The 20,044-nt window shown below is 28.3% G+C and overlaps 2 protein-coding genes across 3 annotated transcripts; one reads left to right on the forward strand and one right to left on the reverse strand.

Moving 5' to 3' along the window:
- Positions 1–4,232: 4,232 nt before the first annotated feature.
- Positions 4,233–4,767, reverse strand: LOC119608651. The gene is made up of 2 exons (XM_037963153.1): positions 4,585–4,767; positions 4,233–4,519 (listed from the first exon to the last, which is right to left on the reverse strand). Exons 1-2 carry the CDS (start codon positions 4,697–4,699, stop codon positions 4,278–4,280), a joined length of 357 nt encoding a protein of 118 aa, XP_037819081.1. The 5' UTR covers positions 4,700–4,767; the 3' UTR covers positions 4,233–4,277.
- Positions 4,768–5,775: 1,008 nt separating this feature from the next.
- LOC119608023 (cell death-inducing p53-target protein 1) lies at positions 5,776–19,742 on the forward strand. Of its 2 annotated transcripts, none has more exons than XM_037962245.1 (3): positions 5,776–6,063; positions 18,647–19,212; positions 19,313–19,742. In XM_037962245.1, the coding sequence occupies exons 2-3, from the start codon at positions 18,914–18,916 to the stop codon at positions 19,416–19,418; spliced, it is 405 nt and encodes a 134-aa protein (XP_037818173.1). In that variant the 5' UTR covers positions 5,776–6,063; positions 18,647–18,913; the 3' UTR covers positions 19,419–19,742. The 2 variants fall into 2 exon arrangements, with proteins under 2 accessions (XP_037818173.1, XP_037818181.1); XM_037962253.1 differs by lacking the exon at positions 5,776–6,063 and adding an exon at positions 6,243–6,501.
- Positions 19,743–20,044: the final 302 nt, after the last annotated feature.

Below are 20,044 nucleotides of genomic sequence, written 5' to 3' on the forward strand. Positions count from 1 at the left end.
GCTTTTCTCATCTCAACTAATACCAAGAATTATAGAAACATAGATTGCGCATTCAGCATGTAAAAAAATGTTCGTTCTGCGCATGTACGTCATATCAGCCTAGAACTTGAGAAAAAATAAAAGCAAAACATAAACAAAGTGACATTTTTGGAAAATAAAAAATATTTCGATACAAATAAAATACATATTTTTAAATTTTAAAAATATTTATTTAACAATTAATGTACATCAATGTTTTAGTTTAATGTTTTATTGATCTTGCGTTTTCTTTGTTTGGAAAATTCAGAAATTTCGTGGTTTAGGGTTCTAATTTTAAAATACATACGAGCACGAAAGAAAAGTTTTTTAATTTTTTCGCTACAATCTATATTTTGAGCCAACTCCATGTGTTTTTTTAAAAAGCCTTCAGTGATAAGCAAGCCCTCGTTGTTTGTTGATTGAAAAATAGTGTGAAGTGCTTGTATCTTACACATCATTTCTTCAGTTGGTTTTGATAAGCCCCCTTCACTGAGGTGATCGATCCATGTATAAGGTTGAACTTGCAATTCATTTCTTGGCACAGAAATATTTGATTCTTGATCTTTCAACCTATGGCATATGTAACCAGCTAGGTTTTCTAAGCCATCATACGCCAAATCATCTAATTCTTCCGCCTCAACGTTTTCTTTGTCATTATGTGGGGGATTTATTTGGCTAAATATAATTCCTATAATATATGTACATTAATGAAGCCCATTGCAGTTTCCTAATTATTTAAAATATAAAATATATTTACCAGTAAGCGACTTTTGCGTTCTTTCCAAATCGGGTGTGTCGTCGACCTCAACGTTTGCTGCATTGGACATTACACCATCGTTGCGACCAAGTACATATGACCTTAAACGGTATCTGAACTCTTCTTGGTCGGGGTGATCATGCAAACCACCTTTAGATCGAATTATACCAAAAAAGTTTTCGAGTACGTCTTGATTAAGGCGATAGGTCAAAACATATTCACAATTATGCTTTGTTTTTAAACTCGTATAGAGACCCTTTAAGGCATTATTTGACTGTATAATACCTATAATTTAAAAAACAAACTTAAAAGATTAAGTGGTACAATGTAAGATGACGTTTTACCCTTTTGAAAAGGAAGTAATGACTTTCTACCCACAGCTCGCATGTTCTTCATCAAGTTTGTCATTTCATCAAGAATTCGGTTTTGTTCTTCAATTGCTAAACCATATGCATGACAACGGGTTCTAGCATCCGCTCTCGGTACTCTTACGTTCATAGTGTCAAACCAATCGTTAGTCTAAGTAAATATAATTCACAATTTCAAACTATTATCTAATTATTTAGGACTTTTACCACTTTAAAAAGCTGATGGCATTCACTCCAATTAAGCCCATCTAAAAATCCATGACTAGCAGCCCGTGTTATAGATTGAGCAACTGTATGTGAAAATAATTTTGTTGCCAATTTAACTTTCTGTCGCTGGGCTCCTGTTACATTTAAATTTGCTACGGATATTTTGTGCGTTATATTTACATCTCCTGATGACACCTCCAAAAGCTTTGTAATTATATCCTTTTGAACAATTTTCTGATCGACAATAAAGCCACTGTCAATAAAATGGTTGCGCAATAGTTTTATCATATGCGGAACATCCGCAAATGAAAAAACTTGTTCATTTTCAAACAAAAACCTGAACATAAATACAAATGGTGATTTAAATTGTTAATTAAGAGTGTTTTGTTTTACCATGGGGCCTCTTCAGTTACTCCAAGTTCATTTAGTAGCGCTCTGTTTCCACCACCCAGATCAGAAACCATTGCAACAACTGTGTACCCACATGATTTTAGCTCCTCTAGAATTTCAAACAAAATAGTTTTAGTCATTTGACAGTCAAAATTATAAAAAATCGGCTGTTTCCATTTGGAAATGAGTCCTGAAAATTAAAAAAGGCAATGAAAACATTAATTTAAACATTTTGTAATTTTAATTTACCTCTGACCATAGCTACTTGAGCATAGCTAACTGGACCCAATGTAGTATCTGTTGATTTGTTATAACAGTATGACTTTTTAATTTTCATCTCACCAAAACTTAACACGCAAAGTTTTTGAATGTCAGACATATGATTTGACTTTGATAAAACTTTAAAAACTGGTTTTAGCAATCCTTTATTTAAATCTACTTTCTGCGCCTAGCTTTGTAAAGTACGAACTGACGGAAGAGGAAAATGTTTGCGGTATAAAAGTTTGTATAGCTTTGCACTTGCGGCGTACAACGTTATTGACTGCGTTATATCTTCTTCAGTCCATAATTGTCTTTTCATGCCATTCTTTAGTTTTGCTATTTGTCCGCGAGTAAATATTACTGAAAGTTTTTGCTCTATATTTTCAAGCTCGTAATTTGTTTTTTTTATCTGAGTTTTCAACTCTTCAACGTCCTTTTGGTGTAATTGTTTTAGTACCAAAATTTCTTGGTGATGACTGCTTATTTGTGTGTTATTATCGCTTTTTAAAAGTTTGTTTTCATTCCGAAGATTTTGTCTTTAAATTAAAAAGTCATTGTCTATAAATTTTGAATGAATACTAACGCTACTTACACCTCGGTCCTTAAATTTTTAAGTTCTTCCATACATAAATATGGTTGAATATTTTCGGAACCAATGTCTTCAATAATTGTTTTAAAATTCCCGTGTTTTTGGACGTCATCGGTGATATTTTCTTTTTGTTCTATATTTTTAATGCAATTATATTCTTGGAGAATTAAAGCTACCATCTTTTTGTTTTCTTGTTGTTCAATTATTGATAATTGTTCTTCGCCTAGTTCTTTATTTTCAAATGGGGCATGTTTTATGGATGGAACAGTACCGGGTTTTAAAAGTCTCCTTTTAGCGAACCCTTGGGTTAATGCATATTTTTATAAATATTTTTTTTAATCAATGTTATATACCAACCCATTTCGTACTGCAACCTATTTTCCACATCTTCATCTTTAAAATGTAGCATGCATACGTATGATGTTTTGGGATTTATTTGTTTCTCACGGTCACAAAAACTTACCCATTGCTTCTGAATGGAAGCGTCCGTCGGAAATAAAAAAAAAACTAATTTCGCACGCCTTGGAGTTGTTGGTGCTTTTGCAATTTTTCACAGCGCATTTCATATTTAAAGTATTTTATTTTTACAAAATTTTGTAACGTTTTTAAAATTTTTAAAATTTTTTTTTAGACGTCAATCACTTTATTTGCTGATGTGACGTAGCACATCGAACACCTGTTGATTTAAACCAAAAAAACCTGCGCAATGCGTAATCTATATTTTTATAATTCTTGAACTAATACTACTTATACAATTTTTAGCATTAACTAAATGAGAATTATAAAAATAAAAATAAGAAGAAAAAAATAAGGGTAAGTTTACACTAAATATTACACCGACATATACATCAGGGGTTACTTTAAGCACCACCGTGTTTTTTCAAATGTTTGTTATTTGAGGGTAGTTTTTTTTTTCTTTGTCATTTTGAAATGTTTGGTAAATTATGTACGTAGTACGTATTATAGCTATGACTGGCATGTTTAATGCAGATTTATTAAAAAATAACGAATATTTGTTTCTTTTCTGCTTAATTTTATATAATTATATAAATGCGAGTAACAAATAATTTTTTTATTTGCAATTAATTGAAGTAATCATGATTGAAATTCTTAAGTGTCACACATGAAATCCAAAGAACATGACAACATTTTAAACAAAACTTGTTCATTACAAATGCTTGAAGCTTTAAGATTAATTTTGATTTTAATAATGTTTCAAATCAATCAAATAGTATAATTTTTTTAGCGCATTTGTCTATTAAGTGTTAATTTTACGAAGAATAAAAACCAAAACGAATATTATTATAAAGTTTAATGGATATGATGACCTTGATCAAAAGAACTCTAACAATGAGTAAAATTTTTATTATTGTTTGCAAAAAATTCTATAGTTTTGAATTTCATTAAAGAGGGGATTTATTTGCAGAACAGACAGATGCTGCTATATTTATACAAATAATAATTAATCTTAATACTTTACTTCAAACATTTCTTAAATTGAATGTAATTAAATACTTTTTAGAGTTTGTGTTCCAAATCTTTTGTTTCCTTTTTTTTTGTCTATTTAATCCATGGTATGTGTCTTAAGTCTTTTGTTTTGCAATGCAAAATATTTTTGTGAAATTTAATATTTTATTTATTATTTATTTAATGTTCTAAATTTTACATTGAAGATGAGTTGTGGATATCAGTTTTTGTTCCTTTTTACACATTGAAATTTTTTCAAAGTTATTTTAGTTTTTGAAATACACTTTTTCATTTTTGAAAATATATGTATACGTGCAAATTTAACCATAAATAGCGCCAAATATAACAGTAAAAGTATGTAAAATATTTGATCACACAATATTATAAAACCCAAAATTACTTCCAAAGTATTTAAGGTTGCCTTATGGTCATCTAGCCACAAATCGTTTTTTTGCTGAGGAACTATGGATATTAAGTTATTTTAATTACAATAAGTTATTCTCGGCTTTGCCAGTTATTTTACTTACTTTTGAAGCTGGCTAACTCTATGGTGGAATTGGCCTCAATATTTAAACAGCTAAACACCTCATCCCAGTGGCCTTGGGAGGACAATTCTTTCAATGATTTACAAGTATGTGCCATAGTTTGTTGTTTTTTTTTTTTTTGTTATGTTTAGAAAATTTAAAGAAATTAAAAAATTATATATTTTGACAACTACATACATGTAGGGTTACACACATTCCTGTTTGATGTTAAAAATTTTGTTCTTTCGAAATCATTTAAAGTAATCGTTAATCATTTTATTTACAATATTTTTATATATTTTATTTAAATTACGTCATCTGGACAAATCAGTTAAAACATTTTATTGTTTAAAAATTATATTATTTTTTATTGTTTACAGAATTAATTATTAATTTTTATATGACTCTGGGTTAAGTGAACTTTAGTTATTTGTATTTTTATTTGATGTAAGATAAATTACTCCTACACTACAACATTTGAAGAGTGATTTTCTTACAAAATGATTTATTTATCAAACAAAGAAAATGTTGTCATAAAAAGTTGAACACACATTGTTAAATACAAATTGTTCTCACTTAAGACAGACAATCAAAGTCAAACCACTAATGACATTTTTTAAAACTAATTTTAGAATTTTTTTAAATTAAAACCATACAAAAATTAAAAAACTTCAATTATATTAAAAAAATTCATCTATTATTTAATATGTATGACATTTAAAAAGTTTTTATCGGTGGTTCGTTAAACAAAGTCGTAATTGACTAAAGTCAGTTTCCATTACAAATAGTAACGGTTTTCGAGAATGTTTAGCAACGACACAAACCATTTGAAATATACAACTAAAACAGTGTTGTACAATTTAGTACTACATTAATAATATAGTAAGGTAAATTTTATTATTGTTATTTTAATTGTATTAAGAATTGTCCACTTCTGCTTTAAAACTTCAACAAAATTTTAAAAGTAAGTTAATAAGGAAAAATATCTGCCTCTTAAAATAATAAAAATAATACTAAAATACTACTCATTAAAACCAATTAATCAAAAGAAATTACAACACTGCAATGAAAAATTAAACACAACCCTGTTGTTGTCAAAACAGCTGCAGTCGTGTTTATATTTTCATCTCTCTCTCTGTCTCTCTCTGAATGCTATTTATCTCTCTTTACACTAGACCAGTACTAACTGAAAATACTAAATATTCCTCTTGCAAAAAAAAAAAAACGTTCAGTTTATTATTTTCCGTCGTTCGATTTTGTATTGAAAAATTTTACGAAACGTGTGTGAGGTTTTCTAAATAGAAAATAATTATAAAACGAAATTAGCACTGAAGTGAAATCATTTAAATACTTGTGTCAATGTCTATGTGTTTTTTACATATAAAAGGAAAAAAATACCAAATTTAAAATAAATTATAATAAAAAGCACGCAAAACGAAAGTATTTTTCAAAGGAAATTCACATCACAGCAAAAAAGCCAAAGTAATAATAATTCAATAAAAATATGTTAATACGAATGAAATCATTAAACTAGTGCTGGTACCAAGAATGAAAATAAAGTGGAATTGTTGATAAATAAGTGTTAAATTAAATTCATAAACAACAGGTTTTTAAAAAAAATTATTTCACAAATAACACAGACGGGCAGAATTTATTTCAGTCAAAGATTTGGATTGTTGTTCGGGTCGTGTCTGTTGTTTACTTAACTGTCATTCACTCTGAAATAGGAATTGTTTGTCCTGTTAACGGGAGATTGTGCAAATAACAACAAGAGGAAAATAATAATAAATACACTGGCCAAAATAAATTGACAAAATTAGAAAAACAACATTATTTTGTCTGTGTGTACACAAGATGCCAAAGAAAAACAAAGTTGCATAATCTAATATATTTCTTAATAACGATGACGTCAATTTCAAAGTTTGTTTAATTTTTTTGGAAATTATTCTTTTTATATTTCAATCTTCTTACGTGTTTGTAAATTGTATCTTTAAAAATATTTATACTTTTGTTTATTACTTTACGAAAAGCGCCTGCGTAATTGGGTCAATTTTATGATTTAGTGTAGAAATAGAATAAAATACGTTTTTCTTAATGAATGACGTCATTTTGCTAAATTATGTTTTCTTTGAGATCATCATTGTTCAATACACAATAAAAAAAACTACAATAATTCCTCTAAAACGTTTTAAGCAGATGTAGTGCTATTCTTTTTATTTTATATTTTTTGTTGAAAATCAAACGGTTTTAGTAATTCTTTTTTATTTCACACCTTTTCATTATTTTTCTTATAATTGTGGTTTCTTTTTAATTAGTTAGCATTAGTTAGCACAATGTGATGATGAGCATCGTTAAACAGATACAAATATACTTGTGCTGTGTTGACATACATATATAAAGCTTTTATCTACTTCATTTTAGCGATTTTTTTTTTTTTTTTTTTGGTAATCATGTTTGAACGTTTTTTAGCTTATTTAGCTCAATAAGGAAGTTTTCCGAAATCTCTATACCCCATTAAGTCTAATATTAATTATCCAGAAGGAAGAAATTGTTAACCAGAAACAAAGTTACAATGCCCCTGTAAAGGACAGTCATAACCCGAAATGATAGGTAAAATCACTGGTTCCACAAATATTTAAATATGATATGGTTAAGAATATCAATATTTTGGATAAATCTTGCTCTGCTATCCTTGAAACATTAAAAAAGTGTATTATGATATTTATCGTTTATTTCGGACTAAGTCAAAAATTAATTATCATTGTTCTGTATCGCATTGACTATGATGGCCTCATCAAAGTCATTTTCAAAGTTCATTATCTATTGATGGCCAAACCTAAGTCTCTCAGAGAAATTTGAACTGTTTTCAAACTTTTAAAATCCAGTAGAATTCTAACATTCTCGAAATTTCTTCCAATTCTTTCAAGTTAACAGCATTGACAAATAGAAAACTTTATTTTTTATTTATTTATATTTTTTTGTATATTTCTACTCCATTCAATTCTCTTAGGTATCATTTATTATCATTTAGGCTGACTTCCAAAACGTACCAATACAAAGTTTGAATACAATTTTATTGCGGTATTTATATCTAGTACACATGTAAAGTTTCAAAACATTGCAACGATGCTTTGTTTATTTTCACGTTCTAAAATATAGAAGATGCAAAGTATTGTTTTTAGTAAATCAGCTGTTTGTGTAGTTTTAGCAAATAAGTTCAACAAGCATCAACTTTAAAACTGATGCTCTGATTGCCATATCGCTGCGTTTCTAATACTTGTCGATGACGTTTTGAAACAGTATGCATTGTCAATATTTTGTACTGCGGCGTTATGAAACACTATACTTTGTTCGTACACAAAGCAACTGACGTTTTGGAAGTCAGCCTTACTCTTCATGGCATTGCCTTCATTCTCTTGATTGTTTTTATTGTTATTTATGTATGACTCTTTGTTCGTTTGTTTTCGTAAAGTTGCTATTGATTCCACAATCAAAGTATCTCGGTTGGTTTTTGCCAATTTTGGCATGTTGCCTTTATCAAACAACGAGTTTTTATATTTTCTAACTTCAGAACACATATTTTTTATCGTTAAACATAAATAGGAAATCATATTTTACACAAGAAAAGAATCAGTGCCATTTTGCAAAGTAGATGGAGAAAATTATTGTGGGTTGATATTTAGGAAAGTGAGAATATTTTATAAATTCTTTAAACATTCATTAACGATGTAGGTTTTATTAGTGAGTGTAAGTTTGTTTTGATTTAATATTTTTAAGCTTATACAAAAGAATTCTGATTTAAAAGGTTAATTTTTAAATAGTTGAAATGCTTGTTCATATCTGTTAGTTCGCATTTTACATTAGATGTAGGTATAATTTAATGACTTTATGAGTCGATTTTGCTGTGTCCGAGCGTATGTAAGTCCGTTATTACTCAATTACTTTTGAAGATCAAAATTCACTTATAAACGCTAATATCACTATGAAATTCTGCATAAATAACATTAATGTACGGTCAGTTGCAGAATAATCCTCACTAAATTCCGTTAAAGCTGTTTTTCGGGGGTCTATGGGGTCTACCTAAAAACGTGGACCGATATTACTCATTTTCAATACCAAAGAAACCTTATTTAGCTTCTCCTGTATGGTCCCTGTCGCTATTTCAACAGACAGACGGACGGACATGGCTTGATCGTCTTAGATTTTAATATGGACACAGAATTATATACTTTTGTGGGTCCATGACCAATAATTCGATGTGTTACTACAAACGGAATGACAAAAACAATATACCCCCCATCTTTTTTGATGGTGGGTATAAAAACGTACATTTTATATAAGAAATAATGAATGCATACATACATATATTTCGATAAACAGTCCGGGAGATTATTTATATCTGAATCAATCTGCAATAATTACGAAATATTTTTATTCATAATTTCGTTGGCTCAATTAATTTAATTCGGAGAATTTTTTCTTTTAACAGCTTTGTGTTATGACTTTTCCAATAACATGATCATTTAATTACTCCGTTCCCATTTTATGTATTTAGTTAATTACGTTATTAACTAAATATAATTTCATACTATTTTACAAACAAATGATGTAAAATATAGTATTGTTGTTTGTATTTCTTAGAAATTATCATTATTTATGATGAAAATTGATTGCACAAATGAATACATACCATCAGGCAGTTTATAGACACTTGAAATATCTACATATGTATATAACGAAATACAACTTGAATATCTACATATTTGACTTATTTTGACTTTTAAACAGGGATGTGATATATAAATAATATTAATTCATATTATTTATGCATAAAGGTACAATGTATGTATACGACATTAATCTACATACTAAATGTAACTATTGAATTTTATATTAACCCAGCTGTTTTAAAAGTGACAAATACATAGAAACTTTGCCCCCAATTAAAGTAGATTATATTTTATAGAATAGTTATAACAAAACTTGCAGTAATGCAATTACAAAGAGAAAAAGGCTCAATTAGTTGTTCCTTCGATGGCATTACCCATATTATATTTTCCAACTAAAAATATTATGTATTTTGAACGTTATTTGGTGGTAGTTTTCTTATTAGTTAACAAATTCAACGTTGCGGAACTAGTTCAATGAACTACAGGGTATATACGAAATTTGTCCGATATGTGTTTATATAGACACAAAAATAAAAGTACTTTTACAACTACATAGTACTTATATACAAATGCTATGTATGTATTTGTTATAAGGTTTATAGGTATATGTACAAATAAAATAATTAAGTAATGTAATATGTACAATAAATGTAAATTACATTAAAGAAGTGGTATACTTTTCGCGACACAGACTACAAACCGCAAACAGTTTTATTAAACTATGTATATATGTATAAACAAGTAAGAAAGTATAGTCGGTCATGTTCGAGCATATAATACTCTACACCAGTTTTGAAGTATTTATAATGTTTTTTTGATACAATGATTTCAATGTTTATCAAATGGGCAATTTTATGTCAAGTGACCCAACTCAAAAAATCGAGTTTGATGAAATTTGCACCAAGGCCAGACACATATTTTCAGCTCTATCGGTCAAGCATTGCCGGACTTAGAGGGGATCAAAGTTGGACATTTTTGTCCTACAGGGTTTTATTCAAATGAGTTTAACTTCTCACCTATTGGTCCTAGCAAAGGAGTTCAGATAGCTATTTCTTCACTTTTTCAAAAAAATAATATTTTTTTTTCAATTTAGGCCCTTTTTGCTCAAAACAAAGATTATACAATTATCCCATATAAATGGGATGCGGGTGGAATATCTATCAAAAAAATATTTCTTAACTCAAGAATGAGATTTTTTCAATATATGGCTCAATAAGAATAGCTTAGATAATTTCCTTTAAGGTCTTTGTGCTTACTTAGTGGGGACCCAAATTTGAGTCTGGCATACTATCCAATACTTATAACCTTGGTATAAATTTCATCCAAATGGGTCACTTGACACTTGATCTCTATCACAGAAGTAGTAGCAATTTAATAAAATTAATACTTGCAATTGTCATATTCGTTTAAATTATTCATAATTTATAAACTAGTATTATTAAATGTATTAATCATATTATTTCTTATAAATGTATTAATCATATACATAATTTCTAAAGAAAAGTAAGAAAATTACTCAATAGTTTTCCTTTCAATTTACATGATTAAATATGTAAATATTTTATTTGTCTTTAATATCGATTTTTTGCATTCATAGTTTCAAGCGTTCAAACACCTTTTGTACTAAATACTTAGTTATAATAATAATAATATACTGTTATTAATAAAAAATAACGAAACTATTGCCAGTAATTCCAAAGTTGAACAAAGTTGGTTTTGTAAATAACAAAAAATGCATAATGCATATATGAATGTATGAATGTATATAAAATATATTTATAAATAGGTACAATTTTATTGTATTAATGCTTCTACAATATAAACAAAAATTAAATATATTATTTTAAATCGCAATTGGTTTCATTTGTGTTGTTAGAAAACAACGATATAACACCGGTTGTGAATTGCACACTTATTAGCCCCATATTCATAAATGCTTAATAAAGTTATTGATGGTTTATTGTAGGAATTTTGTATGATAATTGTGATTGCATATTTAATATTTGTAACTAATTTATTAAATTAATGAAATTGTTTGGCAAAATGAAAAAATTTATGATATTTATTATTGAAAAATACTTCGTTGTTATTTTGTCATATAATCTGTAATCAGTATATTTTATTAATTAATTTTTTCGCTTTTATCTCTTCGGTATTCCCATACAGTTGTCTTTGTTTCAAAACAAAATTCGAGATTCAGTACAAAACACGAAATTATTTATTGTTATAATCAGGGCAGCGATTTTCATGCTAATGATATATATTTTCCAGATTCATTTAAATGCTTCTTTAATTGAATTTATTATTTACATATAAGACGAAGGATGTACATTTTTAAATTAAAAGCATTTTTCCATATTTTAATTTTTAAATTCAAATAAATATAAATTTTGTACTTTTACTCAATATCGGTCCATTATTTCACCTAGCCCCGATACAACTGGACCGCCCAAATAGGGCTTTTGACCACATAATAATGTTAACGTTATAGTATCTCTAAAAAATGGCAAAACTTAATTTTAAGTCTAAATACTGCCGATGTTCGAAATGATCGGGCCTCATCAAATGATTTGAATGTACACAATTTACTAACAAACACTACTATTAAGATGAAAAGGATTGGACCACTTTTTGTCCTGGCCCCCATATAAATTCTATTTCAAAAAGCCAGTTTTTATACACTACAACACTATAAAAGAGAGGGTACTATTCGTTTGTGCTGATGTTTGTAACACTCAAAATATTTGTCCTATATCCATCTTAAGCTATTTCCGTCTGTGTGTCGTGTAAACCTTGTGCGCTCGCTACAGGTGGCTGTAGGGCAAATATTTTTTGGAAATACAAACATCAGCACAAACGCATAATACGCTCCTCACTATAGTTATGTGGGGTGTATAAAATGTACTAGTTTTAACACACTTTTTAAAAGATTTAAACTGGTTTACAATTCATGTTTTTAATTTCTTAGATTTTTTATATTTTTCTTAAAAGTACAATAAAATTTTTTGTTTACGTTACAAAATGTAAGAATTAAATTAAAAAAGCAGCAAAACAAAATTTATAAACATTTTAATCTAATTATTATTAGAAAAATTAGTTTTTTTTTTCAAAATAAATTTAAAAATTTGCTGTAATTTTATTATTTTAGATGTGTGAGTTATTTTATTGTTTGTCATTTAATTTAACATTTTTGTTTATTTCTTAAATGATTTAAAAATATACATAGCTCTCTGCTCTCTAACAAAAATTAAACATAATTTTGCAAGGTTTTTTTACAAAAATTATTTTAATTTTTAGCTTGTATAATAAATCAGTTTTATTTTTCTATTTTAAATAATTTTATTAAAAAGACCTTGTAACAGAGCAAAAATAAAAGTGAAGATGAGAAGAAAAGGTCAAAGTTTTAAATATAATAAACATAATTTTGGTTTTTGTAAATTTTGTAATAAAAATAAAAAAAGATAGAATACAATTTTTCTTTTAAAAATATGTACTCTCTCACCTTCTCTTCTATGTAGCAGGGGTGGATATGCTTAAAGAGCAAAATTGTACACTTTGAAGATTGATAGCCCTAAGTCATTAAAACAATTTGGCTCTTTATAAAAAGAAATTTCATATACATATCTACATATTGATAATTATGGGCCAAATGTTTCTGAAATTCAGAGTAAAAAATGCGATATTTTGAGTTAAAACACGTACAAGTGTAATGAATTGTTTACACTTTTCTCTTTTTCACTTGAAAACTCTCTCATCTTGATTTTAAATGCTCATCATTTAAATTTTTTTATTTATTAATTATCATACGAAAAATTGTATTTCATTAATTTGTACATTAATGATGTCATTTTTTGTGAGACGATAAGAATTTTTTTAAAAAAATCTTAATTCTTTGTTAATTTTTAAATGTATTAAACATTTCTAATGTTCATTTGTTTTACAACATTTATTGTAATTGACATTAAATTATTTGCGTGACAAATTTAACTGAACTGGTTGTTTTTGTTTATTTGGTATAAAATAATTATTACAAAGTACATGTTGGAAGTAGTAGTTGTATATTTTGAATTTAAAATTGCCATTTTAACATCGATTTGAAAATTAAAATTTTTTGATAAGTATTTACATGAAAATTCCGTTAGTATTTCCATAAACAAAAGCGTTTGTTTAAAACTTGTAATTTCTATAAATATTTACATTAGTTGAGTAAAATATTAGACATTCTTCTAAACATTTCCTAAAAACATACATATATGTATGTGGCAATTGAGATTTTTACACAATATGTAAATATTTTTGTCTTAACTTTCACATTTTAAAATAATTAACAACAAAAAACACCCAGAACACTAAATAAATCAAATTCAATTAAATTTAAATTTTCTGCAAACATACATATAAAAATCAAATAAAATTGAATGAAAGCCTTGAGTTCCATGCCATCATAAGAGGTTTTCGTACAAAAAAGTCAAAGTTTTTTAAATAGGTAACATTCGATGGGAAAATTTGTTTGTTTTTCGATTTGAAATCTTTTTGAAATCTACACAAAAAAATGGACGTACATTAGGCTGGCCCCTAAATATAATGCTGAAGTTCCCGCCTAAACTGAAAATTTAGTTTATTTTAAGGTATAATTTCTATTTTTTTTTTTTTGTTCTGACGTCATATTCGGTGAGCTGGATCAATGAATAAAAAGGTCCGTTTGAAGGTTTTTATGTGGGAACATCAGTACCTTATTTTTTATGAATACAAATGGGGCGACCCTAATATACATAAATAAAATCTTCATTGTACAGATATAAAATTGGACGTCTTCTACATTAAATGTTTTTAAATGACTCATCAGGTGAATGTGTTGAATGTACTCGTCTCGTAGCATCCATCAGATGGCCACAGTTGGAAAATACATAAAAGATAGGGTTTCTATAAGGACAGACAATTATCGAGATTTTTTTAAATCCCTGAATTTATTTTCGGTACTGTAATTGTTTAACCAACATTTAATTGCCTCTCTACCAGTCACCAATTGGTCCTATGTTGGTACTTTTAAATTAAAAAAAATAGTTCTATATAAATCAATAGAATTTAGATTTATTTCCCTAGTGCTAGTGAAAATTAATTATTAAATATATATCAACAAATAAACTTTTCTAGGGGATTAAAACTATCCAAAAAATTGGACACCCTAAAAGATATTGATTCATAGAGATTCAAGCATACGTGTACTGGTTATATTCGTAGGAATATTTAGATACAAACATTCAGATACAAATTTAATTTTTATGCGAAATTCTATTTTTATTTGGTCAACAACGCGTCCAACATGTTTATTTTAGTTTTTTAGCTGTGAGATGTTTTTTGTTCTTGTTTTGCCCAATACAAATCTTAAATGTGTTAATAGTATGAGTGTGTGATTGTTTATTTAAAAAAATAATTAAATAACAAAAATAAAATGAATTTTTTTTGCATTCAGCATCCCAAAAACACAAACAAAAATTTATTAGAGAAATAAATCAATTCATTTATTTTTGTTTCATTTGAGGAAGTTTGATCCTTTAAATTTGCTTGAACTCAAAACCTAATTCTATTTCATGTAGATTTTCATTTTCTTTAAAATGTATTCAAATACACGCTTTTACTTTTTGTATTTTATCAATTGTATAAATTTTAATTAATTCCAAGTGGTACTCTAAATTATTACATATCAGGGTCATTGCAGGAATTATTTTTGCATGACTGTGACATCATATTTCAAAGGAATTATACACATGCACTGTGTCATAAATTGTTTTAAAAAAATTTAATTTTACTAGTGCGCGAGCCAAAAAAATGTTAAAAAAGTCATAAATAGTGAGTGTGAATATTTCTTTTTACATTTACAAATATGCAGCAATAACGAATTTTAGTTGCACTTTTCTTATGATTTTTATACCCAACCCTCAAAAATGGGGAATGGAATGTGAATATCGGTCTAATAGTCTTAATAGAATTGTCCTCCAGGAATACAGGAATAAATATTCAGTGGATTACATGGCAGTCGTAATAAAATTTGGCACCAACTTATAAAACAGTATAGTGAACATTGACCCTAGCCTCCATATAAACTCCCCTTCAGAAAAAGAGTTCTCAAACATGTTAAAATTATATTTCAGAAGTATCGGTTCTTAATTAACCCTACCCTTGCTCATATTTTCGTTATTTATGGACCGATTTTGTTATATTATAGAGTTATAAAAATTTGGATTCCTAAGATATCTGGGGAAGGGGAAAATTGATTTCAACATACATATGGATATATGGACAGACGGACATTTGAAAACAAACTCAACTAAAAAAGGAGATTTGTGTAGACGGACAGACGAATATTGCTAAATCGACTTCGATATCTATAAAAATTCAGAACACATATGAATATGCACCTACCTTATAACTTCCTAAAATAAAATTTTAGAACTTATGAACTAAATGGAAAACGTTCACCTTCTCGCGAAGGGTATTAAAACTGAATGTAACTTATTCATTTAAGCTTAAAGGTGCAGAGTTTTAAAAATGACAGAAATCAATTCAAGTGGTCGTATAAAAAACTTGAATCTTGTTTTTTTTGTGCTGTTGTGTGTGAAATGTTTTCAGTATTCCTTAACATCTTTTATTTAGTACATTTTGCAATTACAAAAGTACACATTTAACTTTCTCTTAAAGCAAAAAAATGAAAAATAACATAAAATCCAACAGCTACAGCACTCAATACTTATAAGAGGGTGTCATTGTCATGCAGATGTCGCAAAAAAATACTAGTACATACACTCATAGATACTCACTTACACTTACATAAATAAATGCGTCAATATTATATAAGAGTATTTGTTGCTAGCCATTGTATTAACTAGGTTCCCTGCAATTTCGAAATGAGTAACTTTCATTATTCTACTGGTCAGGAGGAAACAACAAAGCTTAAAAGGCTTTGCAGAAAACAAATAAATAACTCTATAATCATTGAAAAACAAAATATAAGATAAAAATCTTGTTTAATGCAAAAGACAATTGGAGCACCAGTCAAATGCATTATTTATATACATATGGGTAACTAGTGTTATAAGTAGTTCCTAATGATTCACAAATTCTCCATTGCACAACTTAATACATGTAATGCAGGTTTTCCATATAGTTGTCAAAGTTTTAGTATGTATTTAAAATTTTTACATCATGTTGTTTTCTTTAAAGAAGTAGGAGAGAAGGAGCAACAATTTTTTTTATATAAAACTAAATGACTTTTACTTGTTTTGGCGTCATAGTAAAAACAACTAAAACTCATGCATTTTCAACAAACACTGTTAGTTTTTCCATTATTCTTTCTGTTACTGTTGTTAGGAAACCACGTAGTTTGTATTTTTTTGCACTTCGTGTTTCGATAAAAAATAAAAAAGTAAACTGAGAATAGAAACAAAAAGGAGAGATATAATGGAGACAAAACTTGATACTTCCGTTTTGATTTTTTGTGTTCTATCATTACATTTTCGTTCTATGTTGGAGTGAGTCTGTGGAACTAAAAAATCATTACAACCTACAGTTAAGCTAGAACAACAATTCCTGTCTTTACTTTTATATTATTTATAGGTATGCCAAAGTTTCAAATAAAAAACCGCCCATACTTAAGTTAACCACCTTAAATTTGTTTGCGCTTAAATATAACTACAAAACATTTTAGAGATATTAAACAATGTACTTCCATACTTCAATATTAGTCACCCCATGTATTAAGTTTCTTTAAAAAAAAGTTGTAAAAAGGCAACTTTAACTTATTTTAAATGGTTACATTTTATAAAAATGGACTTTCCACATTTGGTCGCTAAATTAAAGATATGTACATTAGAGTGTCCCGAGGAACTGCTTTTTAAGAATCTCATATAGAAATACCTCTCGATCGATGCGTATTAATGTACTGGGGGAACTGGTTTTCGTACATCTGTCACAGATATTCACTGCATGCTTCAAATTGACATATACACCACTTAAATGATCGCATACCAGACACAGAAAATGTCGGAAACTTTGAAACGCTGATCGCAGATAGAATGTTTTGTTCAAGCGGAACATTAAAGCAAATACCAGTAGAAATTCGTTGTTACACGGATGGCTCTAAATTGGAGGACAAATTGGGCCTGAGATTCTATATTGAAGGTCCAGAAACAGAAATATACCACCGCTTACCTCAACATAACACAAGCTTCCAGGCAGAAGTCCGAGCAATAACGGAATGTGTAAATTGGATTAGAATAAATATGGCGCCCACAGCACTTAATATATTTACCGACAGTCGATTAGGGCGATATCAGGTGATAGAATTAAATCTAAGACCGTATTAGATAGTAAGAAAGCTTTAACTTAATACTCTCCCAGAGGTAAGGTTTACATCATATGATTACTAGACCACTCGGGAGTAGTTGGCAACGAAAGGGCCAATGTAATAGCTTTAAAGGGAAGGGAGCTCGATGTAGTTAACCTGACAAACGCAAAACCACCTGATTACGTGAAAAATTATTATAAAATAAAGTACTTTTGGTCCACAAAATGGTTTTTAGTGGGTTTGAGAGGCATATTTTTTGGGCACCTCCAATGTACATAACTATTATATGTTTATAGTTATTTCTTATTGCACCCATGCGAATATTTAAATAATTTTTTTATAGCTGTCTGAATATAAATTATTTAGATGATTTAAGTGGTTTTATTTAAAACAGACATTAATGATAATAACACAACTCAAAGTTGGATCACTTCAAGAGTCCCACATATCGAAACATTTATAACATCTTTATTTTCTTTTATCAGGCGTTATTTAATACCGATTCAATGCACCCTTTTAATAATATTTTTTCCGTCAGAGTGTGTTATATCAGTCTTTATGAACACGTAACACAAATGTCAAGATATCCTTTTTTATGGTCGCCGTAAACATGATGTTATATATGTACTATTAACTACATATTTCTTTCTTCTGACACCATTAAGCTTTTCCCACATTATGGTAGCAAAAGTTTAATTAATTTATTATGTATATTTTCTAATATGTATGTGGAAATAATATCATTCTATTATTTTGATGCAATTTCATTTGAAACTTGGTTCATTATATACATATGTATGTACATATGTCCACATTAGTTCATTGATTTTCTATTGAAATTTTTTTTATTTATCTATATAAATATTCTTTAATGTTAAGATTTAAAATCTTAACAGATAAATCTTGTTTATATTTCCATAAATACAATGTATTTTATATCCACAGACATTCATTTCCATTAATATTTCATACATTTCATTTAAAAAACAACCACATTTTCATTAAAATAACCTTTCCTTTCAACTTCTCTATTTTCTCCATTTATTTGCAGGCACAAAGTGAAAAGACTAAAATAAAAAGAATATTGCATTTACTGAGAAGTAAAATCGCATACCCGGTGTATTCCCTTGTCCCCAGCATACACACATAAACATAGAATAAAAGAAAACAATATATTCCATACGCAACGTTGCACAAGCTTCTAACAGATTTTTAATAAAAACTACAATAGCTGCAACATAAAATACGAGTACGCACAGGAACAAGCATAGAATAGAAATATAAGGAGAAATAAATTAATAAAAAGCCTTAAAGCACAATGAGTAAAGCAACGGGACCTTCACCACCACAATACACGTATGTGCCACCACCCTCGGCACCACCATCTTATCAGGAAGCTGTAGGTGGTGTTAAACCAGTGGGTCCTTTCACACCCGTCGCTGCACCCACACATGCTGCTGCTACCACAAATGCCCATATTGTTACCACAGTTGTGCCAATTGGTCGCACGGCTACACATATGATCTGTCCATCATGTCATGCTGAAATCGAAACAACAACACGTACTGAACCTGGAATGATTGCATACTTATCGGGCTTTGTAATTGCATTATTAGGGTAAGTTAAATGGAAGAAGAATGTCTTATTATACTACTCCCAAATTGTGTGTTGAGCAGTGATTGAGTTCAGGAATGATATTACATTTCTTCCATTACAGTTGCTGGTTGGGTTGCTGTCTGATTCCCTGTTGTATTGATGACTGCATGGATGTTCATCACACATGCCCTAATTGCAAGGCATACTTGGGACGTTACCGACGATAAACAATTTACAACTACTGGGTCATCGAATATTAAAAACATACACAAACACACACATATACAACCACTTAGATTACGCTTAGAATGTTTAAACAGAAGAATATTTTAAAATATGTCTTCAAAAATAATAAACCAGAATGGAATGAATACTTTGAATATTATTGGTGAAACAACTTTTAAAGTCGTTTATTTTCAATTAATTACGAAATAAAATTTATATATTGCAAATATCTTGATAAAATACATGAAAAATTTACAAAAATAATAAACGATATTTTTGCTTAAAATTTACAATTCTGAAATAAAGTTTCTTTGGTTAACGAAAAATATTGCTCAAAATTTCTTTTTTTATTTGGATTTGAAATAATTTATTTTTATGTTTGTTAACTATTTATTAATAACGCTTTAATATAACATACTTTAGGCATATTTTAATTTCTTTAATTAATTATAAAACCAACTTGGATTTGACAAAAAAAAAAACATCACTTAATTGCCTAAAACTATGCTATGCTACATTATTATAAAGCACATCTATCTACACTTCCACAAACACTATTTTATGTTTGGCTTTTTCAAAGTAATCCAATTTAAAAAATGCTTACAATTTATACAATTTGTCGATGTTG

The sequence above is a fragment of the Lucilia sericata genome, unplaced genomic scaffold, assembly GCF_015586225.1.
Source record: "Lucilia sericata isolate MDLA Ls3-8-SP2 unplaced genomic scaffold, ASM1558622v1 Contig000021F_arrow, whole genome shotgun sequence".
Taxonomy (NCBI): Eukaryota; Metazoa; Arthropoda; class Insecta; order Diptera; family Calliphoridae; genus Lucilia; species Lucilia sericata.